Raw genomic sequence first — 19,436 nt, 5'->3', positions numbered from 1 at the left:
TGTGCTATCCACTGCCAGAAGACTAATTCATTTCCCGGGCACAAATTTTATAAACCTTGCCTTGCCTGGCCCAGGACCCAGGAAAAGTCTATCGTTACATGGAGAAAAATGGTTACACCTCCACTTCTGCCCTTTAATATCCTCTTTGTCTCTAATCACTATTAAGAAGCTAAGGGTAAGCCTTAATACTGACCTTCACTTTCATCCAGGGAAGAAGCATAGAAAACTGTCCTTTCCCGCAGCAAGCGCTTCGAAATTGTGATAGGTTTGTGCCTTCTTGCTGTCACTCGAGGAGGAGGCACTGGGGGTGCAGTACTTTCCTCAGGTGGACCTGAATATATCTGTAGAGGGGAAATATTTCCAGGAAACAATTAGAAAGATCAACTTTTTGTATCTCTAATGCTAACCACCAGTTGATATCCACCAGCATTAAATGTAGAGTCTGCCATAGCAATTCTAATGTGACCAAAGGAATTGGGGGATTTACTTAATCACATTAGCTACCAGTAAGCATTTAGAGAACTCCTACTATGTCTGAGGCACCATACCTAGTACTTCTCAGTGTAGAGGAAAGAGTGCAGACAAAAACTGCAACATCAGGGGAGCACCATTCTATTTATTAGATAGGATGCTGCCCAATACATGAATCATTTAATAAAGCCAATTAGGTTATTAATTTAAAAAAAGCATGCGACATCAGTCCTGAGTTTTCCAATTACTTTCCAGGAAACTGTAAAAAAGTCACCTGCATTAAAAAAAACGTAAAAAGTCACCTCTCATCTCTAAGCCTTAGCTTCCTCTCTGTAAATTGGGAAGAGTACTATCTACCTTACAGGGTGTGTTGAGAATCAAGTGAAAAGGGTAGTCAAGTTACATTGTATGGGTAGGGGTAGGGTGTGGAGGATGACTAAAAACACTCACATGCATTATTTCTGAAAGGATACCAGAAAAACTGGTTACATTGTTTGTCACAAGACAAGAATAAAGAGTGGCTGAGGAAAGTATGTAGGAAACATTTTTCACTCCAATATCATTTTGATCTTTAAAATTTTCATACCACATATGCACTACTTATTCAAATAATAAAGGGTAAAAACAAAGTGCCTTGGAAGGTGTAAAAGTGCTGAATAAATGAGGGAGGAGTTGTGACTAGAATTTGTATATAGTGTCTCATATGTACTTGAGGATCTTCATATCCCTGGGGAGAATGACCTTTTGGGCAGAGTGAACACACTTTGGGAAGGCACACATGTGTGGTGAGGGAGGAAGGGGCCAAGGTCCATTGCAATAATAGAATCAACCCCAATGATTAGTGCAAAGAGATATGTCATAGCCCAACATTCTACCAGGCAAGAGTCAACATAGGTTGCACATCACAGAATTTACGGTTGGGAACACAAGCAAGCCTGTGTAAAGCTGCACAATGATAGAGAAGAATGTAAGAACAATCATAAGGCAGTACACATCTCAATGTCTCATGGTATAGGGAAAAAAGTATATGACACAGTAGCCGGCAGATAAGCTTTGAGGCCATATAGTTTTAAGTCATATTTCTGGTTCCACCACCATTAGTAATAATATACTAAATAGCTACCATTTTGTGAGCATCTGCTTAGGCACTGTGGTAATTGTTACAAATATTCCCTGCTATTCATCAAACATACCAGAGCCTTTGTACTGAGTGTTTCTTCTACCTGAAGTGCTCTTCCTCCAGATTTTCATATAGTTTGCTCCATTGATTCCAGTAAGATTATGATCAAATATATTTCCCTCAGTGAGTCCTTTCAGGTAAATGTGTCTAAGACTTTGACATGCCTCCTTCCTACTTCCTTCTCTGTTTAAACTTTTTTCTCCTTAGTATTTCTTATCACTTTCTAACATAGCACATTGTACTTATTTAATTTTTATTGTTTGTCTCCTCACTCAATGGAATGCTATATTGAAATATATCATCATGTTCACTGCTATATCTCCTGCAACTAGAAGAGTGGCTAGAATTGCTTGGCCAACAAATAAACACAATTAAAATTCTGACATAAAAGGTCAAATTGTCCTCTGAAAAGACCATAACAGCTACTTCCCTTTCCAGCCAAAATAGCACAAAAGGGACTAGATTTACATCTTCAGCATGAAGCAATTAAAAATAAAACTAGAAAAAATACATGTAACAATGATTTTGAAGGCATCTGAAATCTGGCAATGAAGGACAGGAATCCATGAGAGGGAGGGAAAATGAGGCAAACCCCTTAACTGTCTCAGCTTACAGTCTGGAAAGATTCTGCAGGCCATAATGCAGGAAGAGGAACCCAGGGGAGTCCAGTAGTCTCTTTAGGTTGAAGTCATTGAGTTGCAAGTATCAGGAGGGCAGGGAAGTGAGTTTTTAGGGCAGAGTACCAGAGAACAAATAGCTGCACAGAGAACTATGGAGATCTGCAGATGTCCTCTTTAAGATTCTAGCTGAGTATTAATCAATACATATGTGTGAGGCAAGAACCACATGATAGAATTAGAAGAAATAATCACATAAGATCACACACTGCTGGAAGAGTTCCTGTTCTCATCAGCCATGGTGGATTATTAAACAATTCATAGGGCACTGAGTTGAGTACACAGACAAGATTTTTGCCTCATTAGTGAAGAAAAATTAACCCTAAACTGAATACTACTCTTTTTCTGCTTAACAAAGCCTAAAGGAAGTATATGAAAGCATTGAGCTCTTTTCAAGTAACTTAAGTGCACCCCAGAAAAAAAGCTCAAGAATATTATTTATGGGAATAACAAAATGGCCAACATCCAAGAAGGTAAAATTAATAATGTTTTACATCTGATAAAAAGTTACCAGAAATACCTTATACATAGCCCTTTCTTATTTTGATGTGTTTTATTTCCTTCTCTTGCCTAGTTGCTTTGGCTAGGATTCCGAAACTGTGTTCAATAGGAGTGGTAATAGTGAGCATCCTTATCTTGTTCCTGATCTTAGCTGGAAAAGATGTCTGCCTTTGGCCATCAACTATGATGTTAGCTGTGGGCTTTTCCTATATAGTCTTTGTAATGTTGAGGTATGTTCTTTCTATACCTAATTTGTTGAGAGTTTTTATCATGAAAGGATGTTTGAATTTTGGCAAATGCATTTTCTGCATCTATTAAGATTTCTGTTTTTCATTCTATTAATGTGGTGTATCACATGTATTGATTTGCATATGTTGAACCATCCTTGCATCTCAGGTGTATATCCCATTTGTTCATGGTCTATGATCCTTTTAATAAGTGCTGTTCAATTAAGTATGTTAGTATTTTGTAGGTAATTTCTGCATCGGTATTCATCATGTATAGTGGCTGTGGCCTATAGTTTTTTCCTCCCCTTCTCCTTCTCCTTCTCCTTCTCCTTCTTCTTCTTCTTCTTCTTCTTCTTCTTCTTCTTCTTCTTCTTCTTCTTCTTTCTTCTTTCTTCTTCTTCTTTTTTTGTAGAGTTCTTATCTGGCTTTGGTATCAGGGTAATGTTGATTTCACAAAATGAGTTTGAGGGTGTTCCCTCCCTTTCAACTTTTTTGAATTAAGAAGGATTGGCATTAATTCTTATTTTGATGTTTGGTGGAATTCATCAATGAAACAATTTGGTCCTGAGCTTTTCTTTTTTGGCAGATTTCTGATTACTGATTCAATCTCCTCACTCACTATTAGTCTGTTAAGATTTTCTATTTCTTCATTATTTAGTCTTTGTAGGTTGTATGTTTCTAGGAATTTATCCATTTTTGTAGGTTATGCAATTTGTTGGCATATGATTATTCATAGTAGTCTCTTATTATCCTTTGTATTTCTGTGGTGTCTCCTTTTTCATTCCTGATTTTATATATTTGAGCCTTCTCTTTATTTCCTAGTCTAGCCAAAGATTTTTAGTTTATCTTTTCAAAAACCACAGCTTAGTTTCACTGATCTTTTCTATTATTTTTCTGTCTCTATTTCATTTATTTCTGCTCTGATCTTTGTTATTCCCTTCCTTCTGCAAACTTTGGGCTGAGTTTGTTCTTTTTCAGTTTCTTGGGGTGTTAAGTTGGGTTGTTTATTTGTGATCTTTCTTTTGTCTTAATGTAAGTGTTTACCACTGTAAAATTCCTTCTTAGAACTGATATATTCATATCGCATAAATTATGGTTTGTTGCTTTTCTATTGTCATTTGTTTTAATATATTTTTGATGTCTCTTCTGATTTCTTACTTGACTCATTGGTTGTTCAGAACTTTGCTGTTTAGCATATATTTGTAAATTTTCCAGTCTTCTAACTGTTACTGATTTCTACCTTCATGCCACTGTGGTCAGAAAAATATTTGGTATGATTTCAGTCTTCTTACATTTTCTAAGGTTTATTTTGTGACCTAACTTATTATCTAACCTAGAGCAAGTGCTATGTGCACTTGAGAAGAATGTGTATTCTGTTGTTGAGTGAAATGTTCTGTATATGTCTGTTAGGCACATTTGGTGTAAAGTATAGTTTAGGTCCAATGTTTCTTTAATTGATTTTCTGTCTGGATAATCTATGCTTTACTGAAAATGGGGTATTAAAATCACCTACTATTATTTCATTGTTGTTTATTTCTCCCTTAAAAATTGTTAGTGTTTGATTAATATATTTAGGTGCTTCAATGCTGGGTGCATATATATGTACAATTGTTATATCCTCCTGATGAATAGACAACTTTATCTTTAAATAATGAGCTCTTGTTTCTTGTTACATATTTGATTTAAAGTTTTTTTTTTCTCTGATATTAGTATAACTATCTTTGTTTTCTTCTGGTTTACATTTGCATAAAATAACTTTGTCCATCCCTTCACTTTGAGTCTATGCAGCATACTGTAGGGTCTTATTTTTAATCCATTCATCCACTCTGCTTTTTGATCTATTTACATTTAAAGAATTACTGCTAGGTAAGGATTTACTAATTCCATCTTAATAGTTATTTTCTGGCTGTTTTGAAATTCCCTGTTTCTTTCTTCATCTCTTGCTGTCTTCTCATGAATTCATCATTTTTGTAATGTCATGTTTTGATTCCCTCCTCATTATCTTTTGTGTATCTACTATAGGTTTTTGTTTTTGTGGCTACCATGAGGCTTATACAAACTGAAATATAGATATAACAGTCTATTTAAAGCTGATAACAGTTTATCTTTGATCACATACTAAGCTTCTACCATTTTACACCTCCTTCCATATTTTGTTTTTGACATCACAATTAACCTATTATATTGTGCATCCATTAACAAATCATTGTAGCTAAATTTATCTTTAATACTTTTGTCCTTTAACCTTTATAATAGATACATGGTTAACACACCACTATATTATAGTAATAGGTTATTTTCAATTTGACTATATATTTACCTTTACCAATAGGTTTTATATTTTCGTATTAGTCCTTTCATTTAGTCTTTTCATTTCAGCTTGAATAACTGCTTTCAATATTCTTGAAAGTCAGATCTAGTGTTGATAAACTCCCTCAGCTTTTGCTCATTTGGTTAAGTCTTTATCACTCCTTCATTTCTGAAAGATGACTTTGCCAGGTAAAATATTCATGGATGGAAGTTTTTTTCCCTAGAACTTTGCATAAATCATCCAACTCTCTCTTGGCCTGCAAGATGTCTGCTGAGGAATCTGCTAATAGCCTTTTAGGGGTTTGTTCATATGTGAAGGCTTTTTTTCTCTTGCTGCTTTTAAAATTCTTTATCTTTGATTTTAGACAGTTTCAGTATACTGTGTCTTGGAGAAGATTGTTTGGGGTTGATATTTTGAGGTAACTTGTTAACTTCATAAATCTATCCCAAGATTTAAGAATTTCTCAGCCATTATTTATTTAAATAAGCTTTCTCTCATTCTTCTCCTTCCGGGACTCCAGTAATGCATACATTGTTTCTTTTAATAGATCCCATAATTCACATAGACTATCTTCAGTCTTTTTCATTCTTTTTTTCTTTCGGATCCTCTGACTGAATGATTTCAAATGATCTGTCTTCTGATTCACTAATTCTTTCTTCTATTTGGTTGAGTGTGACACTGAAGCTTTCTATTGAATTCTCTAGTTCAGTCATTGTTTTTTGAATGGTAAAATTTCTGTGTTTTTTAAAAAAATTGGTTTCTGTTTCTTTGCTGAACTTCCCATTTTTTTATGCACTGTCTTTCTAATTTCATTTAGTTGTCTATCTGTGTTTTCTTATAGTTCACTGAATTTCCTTTTCTAATTAAAGTATAGTTGATTTATAATAGTTTTAGATGTTCAGCATAGTGATTCAATATTTTTTATAGATTATACTCCATTTAAAGTTATTATAAAATATTGGCTATTTTCCCCATGCTGTACAGTATATCCTTGTAGCTTATTTATTTTATACATACTAGTTTTTATCTCTTAATCGGCTTTCCCTATATTGCCCATCCCCCTTCCCTCACCCAACTGATAACCACTAGTTCTCTATATCTGTGAGTCTGTTTCTGTTTTGTTATATTTCTTTAATTGTAAGTGATTATAACATATAGTATTTGTCTTTGTCTGACTTATTTCACTAAGCATAACACCCTCCAGGCCCATCTACGTTGTTTAAGGTGGCAATATTTCATTCTTTTTAATGGCTAATATATGCCCTAGTTGCTTTAGCCATTCATCTGTTGATGGACACTTAGTTTGCTTCCATATCTTGGCTATTGTAAATAATACTGTGATGAACACTGGGGTGCATATATCTTTTTAAATTAGTGTTTTCACTTTTTCAGATATAAACTTAGGAGTTGAATTGCTGGATCATATGGTAAACCTATTTTTAATTTTTTTAAGGAAACTCCATACTGTTTTCCATAATGGCTGCACCAGTTTACATTCCCACTAACAGTGCACTGTTCCCTTTTCTCCATATTCTCACTAACATTTATTATTTGTGATCTTTTTGATGACAGCCATTCTGACAGATGTGAGGTGATATCTCATAATAATTTTGATTTCTGTTTCCCTGATGATTAGCATTGCTGTGCTTTTTTTCATATGGCTGTTGGCCATCTGTATGTCTTCTTTGGAAAAATGTCTATTCACGTCTTCTGCCCATTTTTTAATTGGATTGCTGTTTCTGATATTGAGTTGTATGAGCTGTTTATATATTTTGGATATTAACCTCTTATTAGATATGTCATTTTCAAATATTTTCTCCCATTCAGTAAGTTGTCTTTTCACTGAATTTCTTTAAGAGGATTGTTCTCAATCTCTGTCAGACCATTCTTGGAACTTCATTTCTTTAGGGTTAGTTATTTGAATTTTATTAGTTTCCTTTGGTGGTTTCATGTTTCCTTTATTTATGATACTTGTGGCCTTTTATTGGTATCTGTGCATTTGACAAAGTATGCATCTCCTCTTATTGTTATAGACTGACTTCAGCAAGTAAAGCCCTTTAACAGTCCTGAGATTCTAGGTTGGCCATCTGGTGGTGTCTGGGAGGAAACTTGCTGTTGGAATTCTTGGGCAGGTAGGTTTGGTGCCTTGGTCAGCAGTTGGGCAGGTCTGGTGCTTGGATCCACAGTGATAAGCCTGGTGCCTGGGTCCAAGCGGGTGGGCCTGGAGCTTGGATTCACTGGGGCAGGCCTGACACTTGAGTCTACAGTGATGGGCCCATGATCTGGGTTCATGAGTACAAACCTGCATCTGGGTCCGTGGAGGCTGACCCACCAGGCTCAGGGGAACACAGGGGTCGGCCTAGCATCTGGGTCCACAGGGACTGTTCTGGTGCTAGATGGGCCAGGAGCTTCATTTTGTAGGGACTGGACTAGAGGTTACGGCAATGGGGTCTGGCATGCCATTTGGGAAATCCTGGAGTCTAAGGCCATGGAAGTTGGCCTGTAACCTGGGGTCTCAAGTTCCAGCCTGGGGAGTCTATGGGAGTCTATGGGAGTCTATGGGGCCTAATCTGGTGCTAGTGTAGGTCAGGATTCTGGTTCTCTGGAAGCCAGCCTATAAGCTGAGGCCACAGGTGCTTGTCTGACAATGAAGTGGGACAGGAGCCTGGGTCCACAGAAGCCCACCTGGAGCCTGAGTTGTAGGGGTAGTATGTCATTGAAGTAAGTTGGGAGCCTAGGTCAGTGTGAGCCAGTCAAGAGGCTAGGTCTATGGGATCTGGCTCATTCTGGAATGAGCCAGATGCCAGTATTCACAGGAGCTTACCAGCAACCTGATGATGACATGGGAGCTGGGTGATAATGGGGTGGGCCAGGAGCCTGAGTTTGTGTGAGCCTACTGGTTGCCTAGTGCTTTGGGAGCTACCTGGGGATGTGAGTACTGGGTGATGCTGGGTGTTTTGGGAGCTTGGGTTTACAGCAAACTGTTAGGAGCTTGGTGCCACAGGAGCTGTCTAGGACTGTGGGAGCCACCTGGGCCACAGAAGCTGGTGAATCACTGGGTTGGCCAGGGGCCTGGGTTTAAAAGAGCCCCCTGGGAGCCCAGAGCCATGGGAGACACCTAAGTCTGCAAGAGTTGGTCTGGTGCTGGGGCCGGCTGGCACTGGGGTCAATGATGAAGTCAGGTGCTCACTTTACTCTCCTTTCTCATAGTGTTTCTCTACACTGCCAGGTGTTGGGAGAGGAGTGCTAGGGGTGAAAGATAGGTGACACTACCTTTTTTCCTCATTATATCTTTTCTTATTTCTGTCATTCACCAGGTGTTGTAATCCCTCACCTGGATTCCTAGGCTCTTGTGAAGATATTTTTGTGTGCAGATAGTTATTCAAATTGATGTTTTGGGAAAGGGAGCAGTGCTATAAATTCTCACACTGCTATCTTGCTGATATCACTCCACAGTCCCCAGTGTGCATTTCTTCATATCCCATTTGTTCTTCAACCTGGTCTCTGCCCACACCACTCTTCTGTAACTGTTTTCACAATGATCACCACTAACTTCCTAACTACCATATCCTATGAGCACTTTTCAATCCTTATTTTGACTGCTCCAGCACTGACACAAAGTGACATTCCTGATCTAAAAATGCCTTACCTTTTATCTTTCTGAGTGACCATCTTCCTACCTCCCTGAACACTGCCCAATCTCTTTCACTGGACCTTCCTTAATGTTGATCTTCCCCAGGATTGTATTGTCAGTTGTCTAATTATATCATTAATCTAGACTCATTCTCCCAACAATTTCATCCACTCTCATGGTTTGCACTAGCAGTTTTTTCTAATGATTTCTATTTATATATATCTAATTGCCTTCTTAATACTGCCACCTAGATATCCCAGATGATCTCAACCTCAACATTTTAAAAATAAACATATTTAATTATTTTCTTATAATTGTTTATTACTTAAAACAATGCTAATGTCCAAGCCAGAAATCTGGGTAATATTATCCTAGCGTCCTCCCTCTCTCTCACACCCCATATCCACTTAGTCACCATGTTCCATCAATTATACTTCCTTAATATCTTGCTAATCTATCTTCTCTGCTTACTGCCACTGCCTTAGTTTAGTCTCTTCATGTCTCTCTAATATTACTACAGTGGTCTTCTAACTGTTCTCTGTGTCTCCTGTCACTACTTCCTTTAATCTGTCTACCAAAGCATGGATAGAGTGACCTTTCTAAACTCAAAATATAATTTTGCTCCTCTGATTAAAATATTTTAGTGACTCCTTACTATCTTTGGGACAAAGTCCAAATTCTGTAGTTAGTACACAAGATGCTGTATAATCTAGACACTGCCTACAATCTTCAGTTTCATATTCCACTATTCCTACGTTCACCCTATACTAAGGTATCCATCCCTTCTTCTTCCTTTTACTAATAGAAGTAACTGAGTTTTAGCTGAGTACCCATGTCTATATTTCCTAGTTTCGCTTATATCTAGATAAGGCCATTTACTTAAGTTTTAAACAACAGAATACAAGTGGAAGTGATGTATGCAAACTGCTGGATCATGTATTTTATAAAGAAATTATCTGCATTCCATTCTGCCACTTTTCTCCTTCTCCTTGAGTAGTAAATGAAGACCAATGGAATAAGTATCTAGTACCCAGAGATTAAGGCCAATTGGTGAGGGTGGCAGAGCTACTCCACCAATTATGGACTTTTCACATCTGGACTTCTACATGAGAGCAAAATGAACTTCTCTCTTACTTTAAGCCACTGACTTTGGTGTTCTCTTTGTTACAGGAGGTTAGCCTGTACCTTAATTTATCCATTCCCCTTTAACTTTCATGACTTAACTGATGTTTTACCACTATTGAAGCTATATCTGACTCCTAAGACAGAGATCTGTTCCCTTTCCATTTTCTCCCATAGCATCTGATGTACATCTTCATCACAGTACTTACACTGTATCCTGAGTGTTAGTTGCTCCAAATTATCTGCCAGTATTGTGAGTTTCCTGATGGTAGAGATTTTGTTTTATTTATCTCTAGAAGTTAAGGCCCTACTATGACAGCAGGCAAAAGGAACCAACTCAATGATAGTTTTAGAATGAATGGTTGGATCTTGGCTGCCAGGCCCCTCAAGACCTATGAAATAATAGAGCCTTTTCTTACTTATTCTTTCTCCAGCTGGAATTGGGGAAATAGAGTATAACATAGAGATTAAACAGTTTAAGCTTCTGATTAAGTCAGAATCAGCTGTGTAGAGGCTTTGCCACTTGCTAGGCCTGCAACCTTGGGCAAGGTATGTAAACTACATGAGCCTCAAAGTTGAGGCACTGTTTGCAGTTTGAAAACCTCACTTGCAAAATAACTATAATAATACAATCTATCTCATAAGGTTGTTGTGATGATTGAATGAGAAAATGTATGTAAAGAGCCTTGTCTGGAACATACTAATCACTCTATAAATGGTAATTATTGCAACCCTAAAAAGGACTTAAACTCAAGTTTCCTTGGAGAGAAGCAGGGAGAGAGGGAGGAAGAGGGGAGACTGATGGGTGGCAGTATTGGGGAACAGAGGGAGGTTGAGATTGGAGTAATAAGGTGTAAAGTGGTTATGTGTTATGAAATTCAGAAGTTGTGAACTTAATGGTTTTTCAAGGTTTCTGCAAGATTAAATTATTTTATTTTTCTCCTCTAGTTACAAAAATTATTCACTTCTCATTGATAAAACACCTTCTTCTTGGCTCTTCTTCAAGGAGTTACCCAGGCTCCAACATGTATGGGCTCACTAACTTCTGGGATTTGTAATGAGCACTGCCAATTCCACCTGGACAGGATGCTGTCTACAAGCTCTGTCTCCTCTAGATAGATTGAGACATTGATTTGGAGTCTTTTGAGACCAATTCTGCCAGTGTGCCACTAGGCAGGTCTCAGAGAAGATGTTCGGTAGACTTAAAACCATGGTCTCTCTAAATGAGAAAAATCTAGAAAAATGAGAGGACACTTCCTGTTGTGTGTCCTTTCTAAAATTTAAACATGGCCTGGATAAACCTACAGTCAACATGAATTGCAACATCCTCTCCAAAGCTGGCCTACAGATGTAAACTTTGGAGCCAAGCTTTAATGTGGAAATACCAGCAATTACTGTGGTAAGAAGAATCCACTTACTTCCCTCTCTGTTCTGAGGGCCCTCCAGAAGCCTCACATCACATCTCTTTTTAAATCATCAGCTTAATCTATGTGTTACTGCTATTCCTTTTGGGAAAAGAAATAGAGTAAATGGTCCTCCTTGTTCATTCAACCCTAGCCACTTTGGCATCTTTGCTGTTCAACACACCAAGCACACTTCTGCCTTATGGCCTTTGCATTCGCTGTTCACTATTCTTGGAATTACTCTTCCCCAAGATATCCACCATGGCCTATACCCTTACTTTATTCAGTTCTCTGCCTAAATATCACATTAAGACTACCTTCAATAAGATGACAATCCCTTACCTTGTTTTATATTTTCTTCAGGGCACTTGATACCACCTGAGAAATATATTGAATTGTTTGTCATCTATCTCTCCCCAGAATAACATAAGATACATTAAATAAAGGCCTTTCTTTTGTTTACAGGTGCATCCTCAGTGCCTATAACTTTGCTTGGTACGTGATAAGAATTTAGTATTTATGAAATTAATTTATATCATTAGTCCTTTGAAAAGAGGGCTACAAACCTCAGGTATAACTAGTGGGTTTGGGAAGGAAAACCTGGCAAAATATCCATAGTTTCTCTTAAGAGAGAAAGAAAAAGAGATGATGGGCCCAGATAGAAGAAACAAATTTTAAAAGAATGAGAAAGTCACAGTGTAGGGCCTTTCTTAAGGGAATGGTTGGAGCCAAATACCAGGTGGCACAGGATACAAAACTAGCTCCTCTGCGTCTCGTGCCATCATTATAAAGGGAACATGATAGCAGTAGCAGGAGAAGACATAAGTGGCAGGGCTATAATACGAACTCAGATTTGTCTGACTTCAAGGTTAATACCCTTTCCACCATATAACATAGAAAGACACATTTAAAGTTTAAAAAGTAATTCCTTGGGTAGAAATAGTTATCAGGCAAAACTTACTTTTCCCACCTTCCAAAACTCCAGAAAGAGGTTAGACTGTTTTGGCTTTCTGTAGACTTGTTAAGAACACCTAGAATTTTGTGGTCTCTGATAGTGACTTCAGGAAAAATTCCAGAGGACAGCCAGAACAGAGTCTAGGTGCAAACAAGTGATATTTGTTTTCTGGGCACATGGTTGGCCCTGAGTGGATATTAGCTCAGTTGAAATCCAAAGGCCTGGTTTAAGAGAACTCAAAAGCCAAGGAATACTATTCCACCCTGTTGGGCTTTGGCTATTGCCTAGAGCTGTAGTCAGGAGTTGAACCCCTGAAAATCCTTCTTCTGAAGGCTCCTGAGGGCTAAAGCTGGATGATAACATTTGTTGGGCATTGAGGACAGAGAGGAAAGGTATCACCTTCACTGGGAAAGGGATTCGTGAACTGCTTGCCTGAGTTTGATTACATATTAACTCCCTTCTTGTTTCATTTCTGTCATGTCTTTAGGTGTGAAGCAGAAAAGAAATTTAACATAAAACAATAATTTTTCAATTTGCAAAAGCTGTGAGATCCACACTCATCCAAACTTTTGGAAATTTTGGCAGGACTGAGCAACTATTCAGATTCTCCCCAGATGCCGCTTCAGGGCTGCAAATATCAGATTGTACAAAAAGCATCTCGCTTTTCTATAAATCAAAGATATAAGACTTGTCCCTGATGAATCTCAGCTTTCCACTGAGTCTCCATTTACACTCTGGCTGAGGCTGTGTTGCGCTTTTTGGGGTCTGGTTATATTAGCAAAAACTGCACTCTGAACTCTATTAGAAACAAAGGTGATGATGGGGTCAAAAATAATGAGCTCTTAGCATTTGGCAGAGAGCACTTTAAACATCAAATGTGTCAACAAGCTTTCTTCGAGTATGCACAGAACTTTATAAATGTCATGTCTGTTGTTACCAAGAGCCAATTTTTTTTTTTTTAAAGAGGGCTGTCACCAGGCCTGTCTTTGGTTTCTGCAACACATAGACTTTAAGATTCTTCTAGATGACACACTCTAGAATCTTATCTAGTCCTGCATTATACTTATGGGAAAACATGACCAAAGAGGGGAAGTGATTTTCCCAAGGTTCCAAAGCTAGTAGGTGGTAGAACTTAGACTAAAACCCAAGAATTCTAATCCTCAATCTGGTGCCCTATCCCCTTACTTTTTTTTTTCACTTTTTAATTTAAAAAAAATTTTTACCTTTTTAAAAAACTTTATTTTATTGAGTTATAGTCAGTTTACAATGTTGTGTCAATTTCCTATCACCTTAAAACACAGTACCTCCTATGTGAAACTGTTTTATGCTTCCCTGCTTATACTTAATAGGTCTACAATCATGCTCCATCTGTCAGTCCATTCCCCTGGCCAGTTGCTTTTGGAAGAGAATACTGAGGGAGAGAAAGAATAAAGTCAGATCCTGCTAAGGACACCTCCATCCACTTGGTATGGATTTATGTATTCTACTAAGAATGGGATGGCAGATTTTAAATGGAATCTTCTTTTTAGACCTAGTTAGGATAATTTTAGTCTAGGGAAGTGAAGAGTTTCTGCACCATTTTACAACCATAAATTAACAATGATCTAAGAACTTCTAAAAAAGCCACTTTTGACTATGAAGACTTAATATATACCAAGGATTATGGAAAAATGTCACCACTAAGATAAAGTAAATCTCGTTAATACATAAAGGGGTGGTAGTATACTACCACTGCTATAGGGCATCAGAAGGTATTAGAATTTGGTGGGTAATACTACATACAAAATATTTGATATATTTATCTCATTGAGTCTTCCCAACAACCAAGTGAGGTAAGTTTAATTATTAGCCTCATTTTTAAAATGAGGGAAACAAGACTCAGGGAGGTAGACTGGCTTATTGAAGAACACCCGGCTAGCAAAAGTATGGAGCTGGGATTTCAAACTCAGGGTCTTCTGGTTCCAAAGCTATTTTCCCATTCTTTTCAGAATCTCACCTCTAGGGATATTTGGAAAACCAACAGATGTGGCCTGGGTATTTTGAGCATTATTTTAAGGAGTCTTAGTCTGAGAAAGTAGCAGTGACTCAGCCATCAGACTCAAAATCTCATAGCGAAGAAAAAGTTCACCCAATCTCAATGCTCTGGCACTGATTCTTGATTTTTTAAATTCTTATAGGTAGTATCACCAGAATGAGTAAGCTCACTCTACTTCAAGTCTACTTGCCAAAGTACACCTATTTTGCCCTCTAGCATGGTGGTCTCAGCTTTACTGTATTATCCAGAGTTTGATAAGACCACGCAAAGGAAAGTAACAAAGGCAAAAGTATACGATATTAGAAAACCATTGGCCATTGAGGGGAATGGGCTACATGATCTTGGAAAGCTTTTAACTCTCAAAAATCTCTGATTCTATATTTATTCTCTCATTTCCTCTCCTTCCCCCCACACAAGCAAATCAGAAGACTCCAAAAATACAATAAAAACAGATATTTGACTTTGATAGTCCGTAACAAATGTATTCCCTCTAGCTTTCAGTTTACCTGTAAGTAAAAGGTGAAAAAACCTTATAAAAGCCACGAGGGTTCAATGAGATTTTGAATGTCAAATGTTTAGCACAGTTTGTGGCACATAGCAAGCTCTCAAAAAATTGCAACTATTGTTTATACTATTTCAATTATTATTTCAGTGCCAGCTGGAGAGAGGGAAAGGAAAGGAGAGGGTATTCCCATATTTTGCTGGATCTTGAAGATAATTCTTAGAGTGAAGAGAATCCAAAGGGTGATTCATGAGGAATGTTTCAGCTCTCTGAACATTGAGGGGTAAACTCCAGCTCACAGCTGTGTCCTACACTTATCACACTAACTCATCAGGCTTGGACATGCTTATTCACTTCAAACAGGTCCTGACCTCACTTCAAAGCTAAGAGAACTAAGCTTTTGGGAAATGTGTGAAGATCTTCTTGATTTAGCTAGAATTGAAAACTTAAAGCTATGTTTTCAAAGACTCACTATGACTAATGAACATGTTTGACATTTCTCAATCTAATAATTCTCTGCTCAAAGATACATCTCTTTAGGTTACACTTTGCTCTTAATATTCATAATGTAAAGATTCTTTTTTTTAGATCCATTTGAAAATGTTTGCCAAATCCTCAACTAACTACATATTCTATTCTGAAAATGTCCTCACATGTACAGGCTAATAAAAATGTTATTTTAATAACTTTTAGCTTAACTCTATCATTTCAGAAATTAAAGACAAGGAAGTATAAACCTGGCTTAATTAGATTTTCTCAGTCCATGTGTGTGTTTGTGTCTACCTATATGTATATATGTAGATAGATACAGAAATATATTTTAAATATAAAAATATACATCTGTAAAGTATAAATTTATGTTTATATTTACTTATATTTTAAAATAACTACCTACCTACCTACCTATTCTATCATTCCAGAAAGCAGAGGTAGAGGGAAACACTCATCTATTCTTTTGCTGCCCTCTGGTGGCAGATCAAAATTCACAGAAGCCACATTTCAGAGAGAAAGGACAACTGACCAGGAGTAGAAGGTTCTATTTCCTCTGGGTTGCTAGATGAGATGTCTGAAAAAATACATAAATCAGATTTACTCCTTAAAAGGGGACTCTTGTTTGCCTCCCCTGAATCTATTACATTGCTACAATGTTGGTTTTTTTCCTGGTTAAGATCCCATTTGGCCATTTGGGAACATAGGCAGCATTTGAGTTCCCACAAACTCCACCCTGAGAACAACCCAGCCTTCTCTGGCCAATTTACAGGAAGAATTTCCCTCAACCATCTACATCTTCAATAAAGACTGTAACATTCAGTTCCTTCAACCATGATTTCTAGTCATATGTCCTTAGAAATAAGAATAAAATCCATTTTCACAAGCACTGATAACAGATTTTCTAATTCTCTTGAAAATATTTATTCACCCAGAAAATTGTACTTAAAGCAATAAAGAAAGATCCTGTAGGATTAAAAAGCAGCTTCCTACCCAGTAAAAGGGAAAGATTGGCAATGAGGAAGGAACTCAAAGGAGGTTAGAAGAGCTAAGTCAACATCAGTGACGTAAAGACAAGTACAACTCGCTGTTGTCTTTAACATCTCACATAAAACAGGCTCCCATTCCCTGAAGTGCAGACTTAACACAGCAAACCTAGATTTAAGCCTCAGCTTTGCCACTTACCACACTTTGTACCTCTGTTTCCTAATCCCCCCCAAAATGGACATAATAATATCTATCATTCACAGAGTTAGAATAAGGATTGAATGAGATAAAAGTAAGTTGCCCCATACTGAGCACATAGCTTTATTCCATGTTCCTTGAATACAAATCTAAATTGAAGAAGCAGACCTACTGGTTCCTAGCCACAGTACAATGAATTCAGCCATAGTGAAGGAGGAAAATGGCCAATGCCAGATTGTATAAATAAGAAGATGAGTTTGCAAAACACAAGTGAGACAAGTAGTAAGACTTTGGGGCTGGTACCAGAGTTCTTTTATAAACTAGTTCAGAAGAACTGTGGGGGTAGGCGGATGGACTGAGCTAAAGTTCCAAAGAGTAAATGAGTGGGAATAGAGCTGGAGAAATGCAAATTTGTTGCCACTAACACAGCACACAAAAAGGGGACTTTATGTAAAATGAAGAGCTTGGATCAGAAGGTCTTCAAGGTCCCTTTCCAGTTCTAATATTCAAATAGATCAATCCCATATTTTGTCCCATTAAGCAAAATAAGTCATTGTCCTCAAAAGAAAATTGTTAAGAACTGCCTTCAAACCTGACCTTTCTCCTCTGTAATTCACCACAGTTCTCCCAGACAAAATGTTCAGGAAACAGAAATCAACTTTCCTTGGGTCAGTCCAAATTGCATCTGTGTCTCAAGGCAGCAGCATTAGGTTTGGGCACCATTATACATACTACTCAGTGAAGTGGGAAGAGAGAGAACTTAAGAGTGATTGACACTGTTCCAGGGCACGGTATAGAGATAGATGTTCTTGCCCCATAACTTACCTACCTACCAACTTGGAAGATAAGTAATTTGGAAAAGATGATTCAATTTTTTTTTTTAAAATAACTCTTTTTAAAAGACTTAGGAGTGGACTCCTTTAAGTATCAATATTTCCGATGTACTTAACTTTATTTAAAGATCCTGGATGTTCTTAAAAGACAGGCCGAGGAAGGGAATGATAGAGAAACTTAAAACCAATGTGTGTAAGCCCTTTTCTATTAAAGCACATGTGTAAATGGAAAAATCACATTACTGAAACTATAATAAGTGTCAACTAAAAAATCATATCCCATTAACTGAACAACTTGGCAGGAACATATAATCCCTGATATATTATCTCCTTTAATCCCCACAACCATCCTATGAAGTTACACCTACATGGGGTCCAGAATTTCTGTAACAATCTCATCCACATTTCATTTTGCTCTTTTTCAAAAAAAAAGCAATTTGATAAATGTTTAATAAACTGGGACTTATTTTTATATCTCCATATAAGATGTTTCATATGATTGAAATAATAAATCAGAAAAGATCCTTGGTGACCATGTCTTTGTTTGGAAAACATGATCAGAGTACAACTCTAGTATCATACTAAGGTCAGAACTTCAATCATTTAACACATAAGTTACCAGGATATAACAACTTCACTGAAAAGCTGAGCACAGGTTAGTAAAAATAACTTTGTATTGGATGACAGGAATAACTAGCACTTTAATTGCTCTTCAAATCACCCACCAGAATACACTTTTGATAGCCTGGTCAAAATCATAGCAAATTCACTTTTATGAACTCAGTAGGATTTGAAGTCATTCATTGAAAAATAGATTTTTTGGTAAAAGTGAAGTTGAGATTTCCTTTAAAAGTTGTATAGAATAAAAACAAAAAGCCCCTATTTTGTTAGATTAATGATGAGAGATTAAACATTCTGCTGTCAGTCATGTATCCACTTGTAAATTAATTGGGATATTTAAAATGCAATGAATTGGGCAATGGGCTTCCATGACTACCTACTACCTGTAGGATAAAGATCAAACTACTTAGTCAAGCATGCAAAATACATAGTCTGACCACCAAATGCTAGAATTAGAAGAACATCCTGTAAACAAGTCTTTCTGTTCTCTGAGGATGACACTTAATCAACTCATGCCTCAAAGTGCCTTGGCCTTCTCAGCATTAATAACCTTCTCTTTCACTTCAGGTACCCATTTTCACGAGCAGAACAAAGACCTTGAGGTAGTAGAGTATAGAACTGAACTGCCTGGCTTCAAATCTGAGCTCTAATACTTACTTACTAGGTGACTCTGGAAGAGTTACTTCTCTGTCCCTTGGATTTTTCCCTATGTGAAACTAGGTGTAAATGTCCTAATGCGTGTAAAAAGGTGTTAGCTAATACTTTCCTGTTATCATCTGTAAATTAACTTCATTTTTGACATTTGAAATACTAGTATCCAAATCTGATGACAACTTCCTATCCTTCTAGTAATCATATGCCTTCATCTTACCTATTCCAAGTCTTTAAAACTGAGAACTTTCTTCTCTTGATCCTTCCACTTTCTTTCAGTCTACCAATTCCCTCACTTACTTCCCCTCCTTCACAGTTTGTTATACATGGTAGATAATAAACAACTACTGACACTCTCAGAATTTTTGGTCCCTGTACATTTTCTGCACTTCCCTAAAAACACCAATGCTGGAAGCAGCACATAATCGGTCTTTTCCAATTCTACAGACTGGCTTTTGAGCAGTGGTTGGGAGGTGGTATGAAGCCCCACCAGGGATGGTACCATTGTAGAATTACGGTGTGCATTTTCCTTTAATAACAACCCTTTAACATGTCCTTGGTCAGCTCTCTCTCCAGTCCCTTCAGAGACTGTTCTAAACCTTGTCTTACTCTCCTCAAGCCTCCAGCCCTACAGTCATT

General features: G+C 37.3%; 1 protein-coding gene across 3 annotated transcripts in view; it reads right to left on the bottom strand.

The window, feature by feature from the left end:
* OPHN1 (oligophrenin 1) overlaps positions 1-19,436 on the bottom strand; it is a 586,519-nt gene that overhangs the window by 46,032 nt on the left and 521,051 nt on the right. For all 3 annotated transcript variants that reach the window (XM_010973648.3, XM_010973647.3, XM_045509198.2), the window contains exon 20: positions 194-341. In XM_010973648.3, coding sequence (XP_010971950.1) covers positions 194-341 — 148 coding nt within the window. The remainder of the gene's footprint in view (positions 1-193; positions 342-19,436) is intronic.

This window comes from Camelus bactrianus, chromosome X (assembly GCF_048773025.1).
Source record: "Camelus bactrianus isolate YW-2024 breed Bactrian camel chromosome X, ASM4877302v1, whole genome shotgun sequence".
Lineage (NCBI taxonomy): Eukaryota > Metazoa > Chordata > Mammalia > Artiodactyla > Camelidae > Camelus > Camelus bactrianus.
Note: the sequence above shows the minus strand (reverse complement) of the source record. Positions and strands in the feature narration are given on the sequence as shown.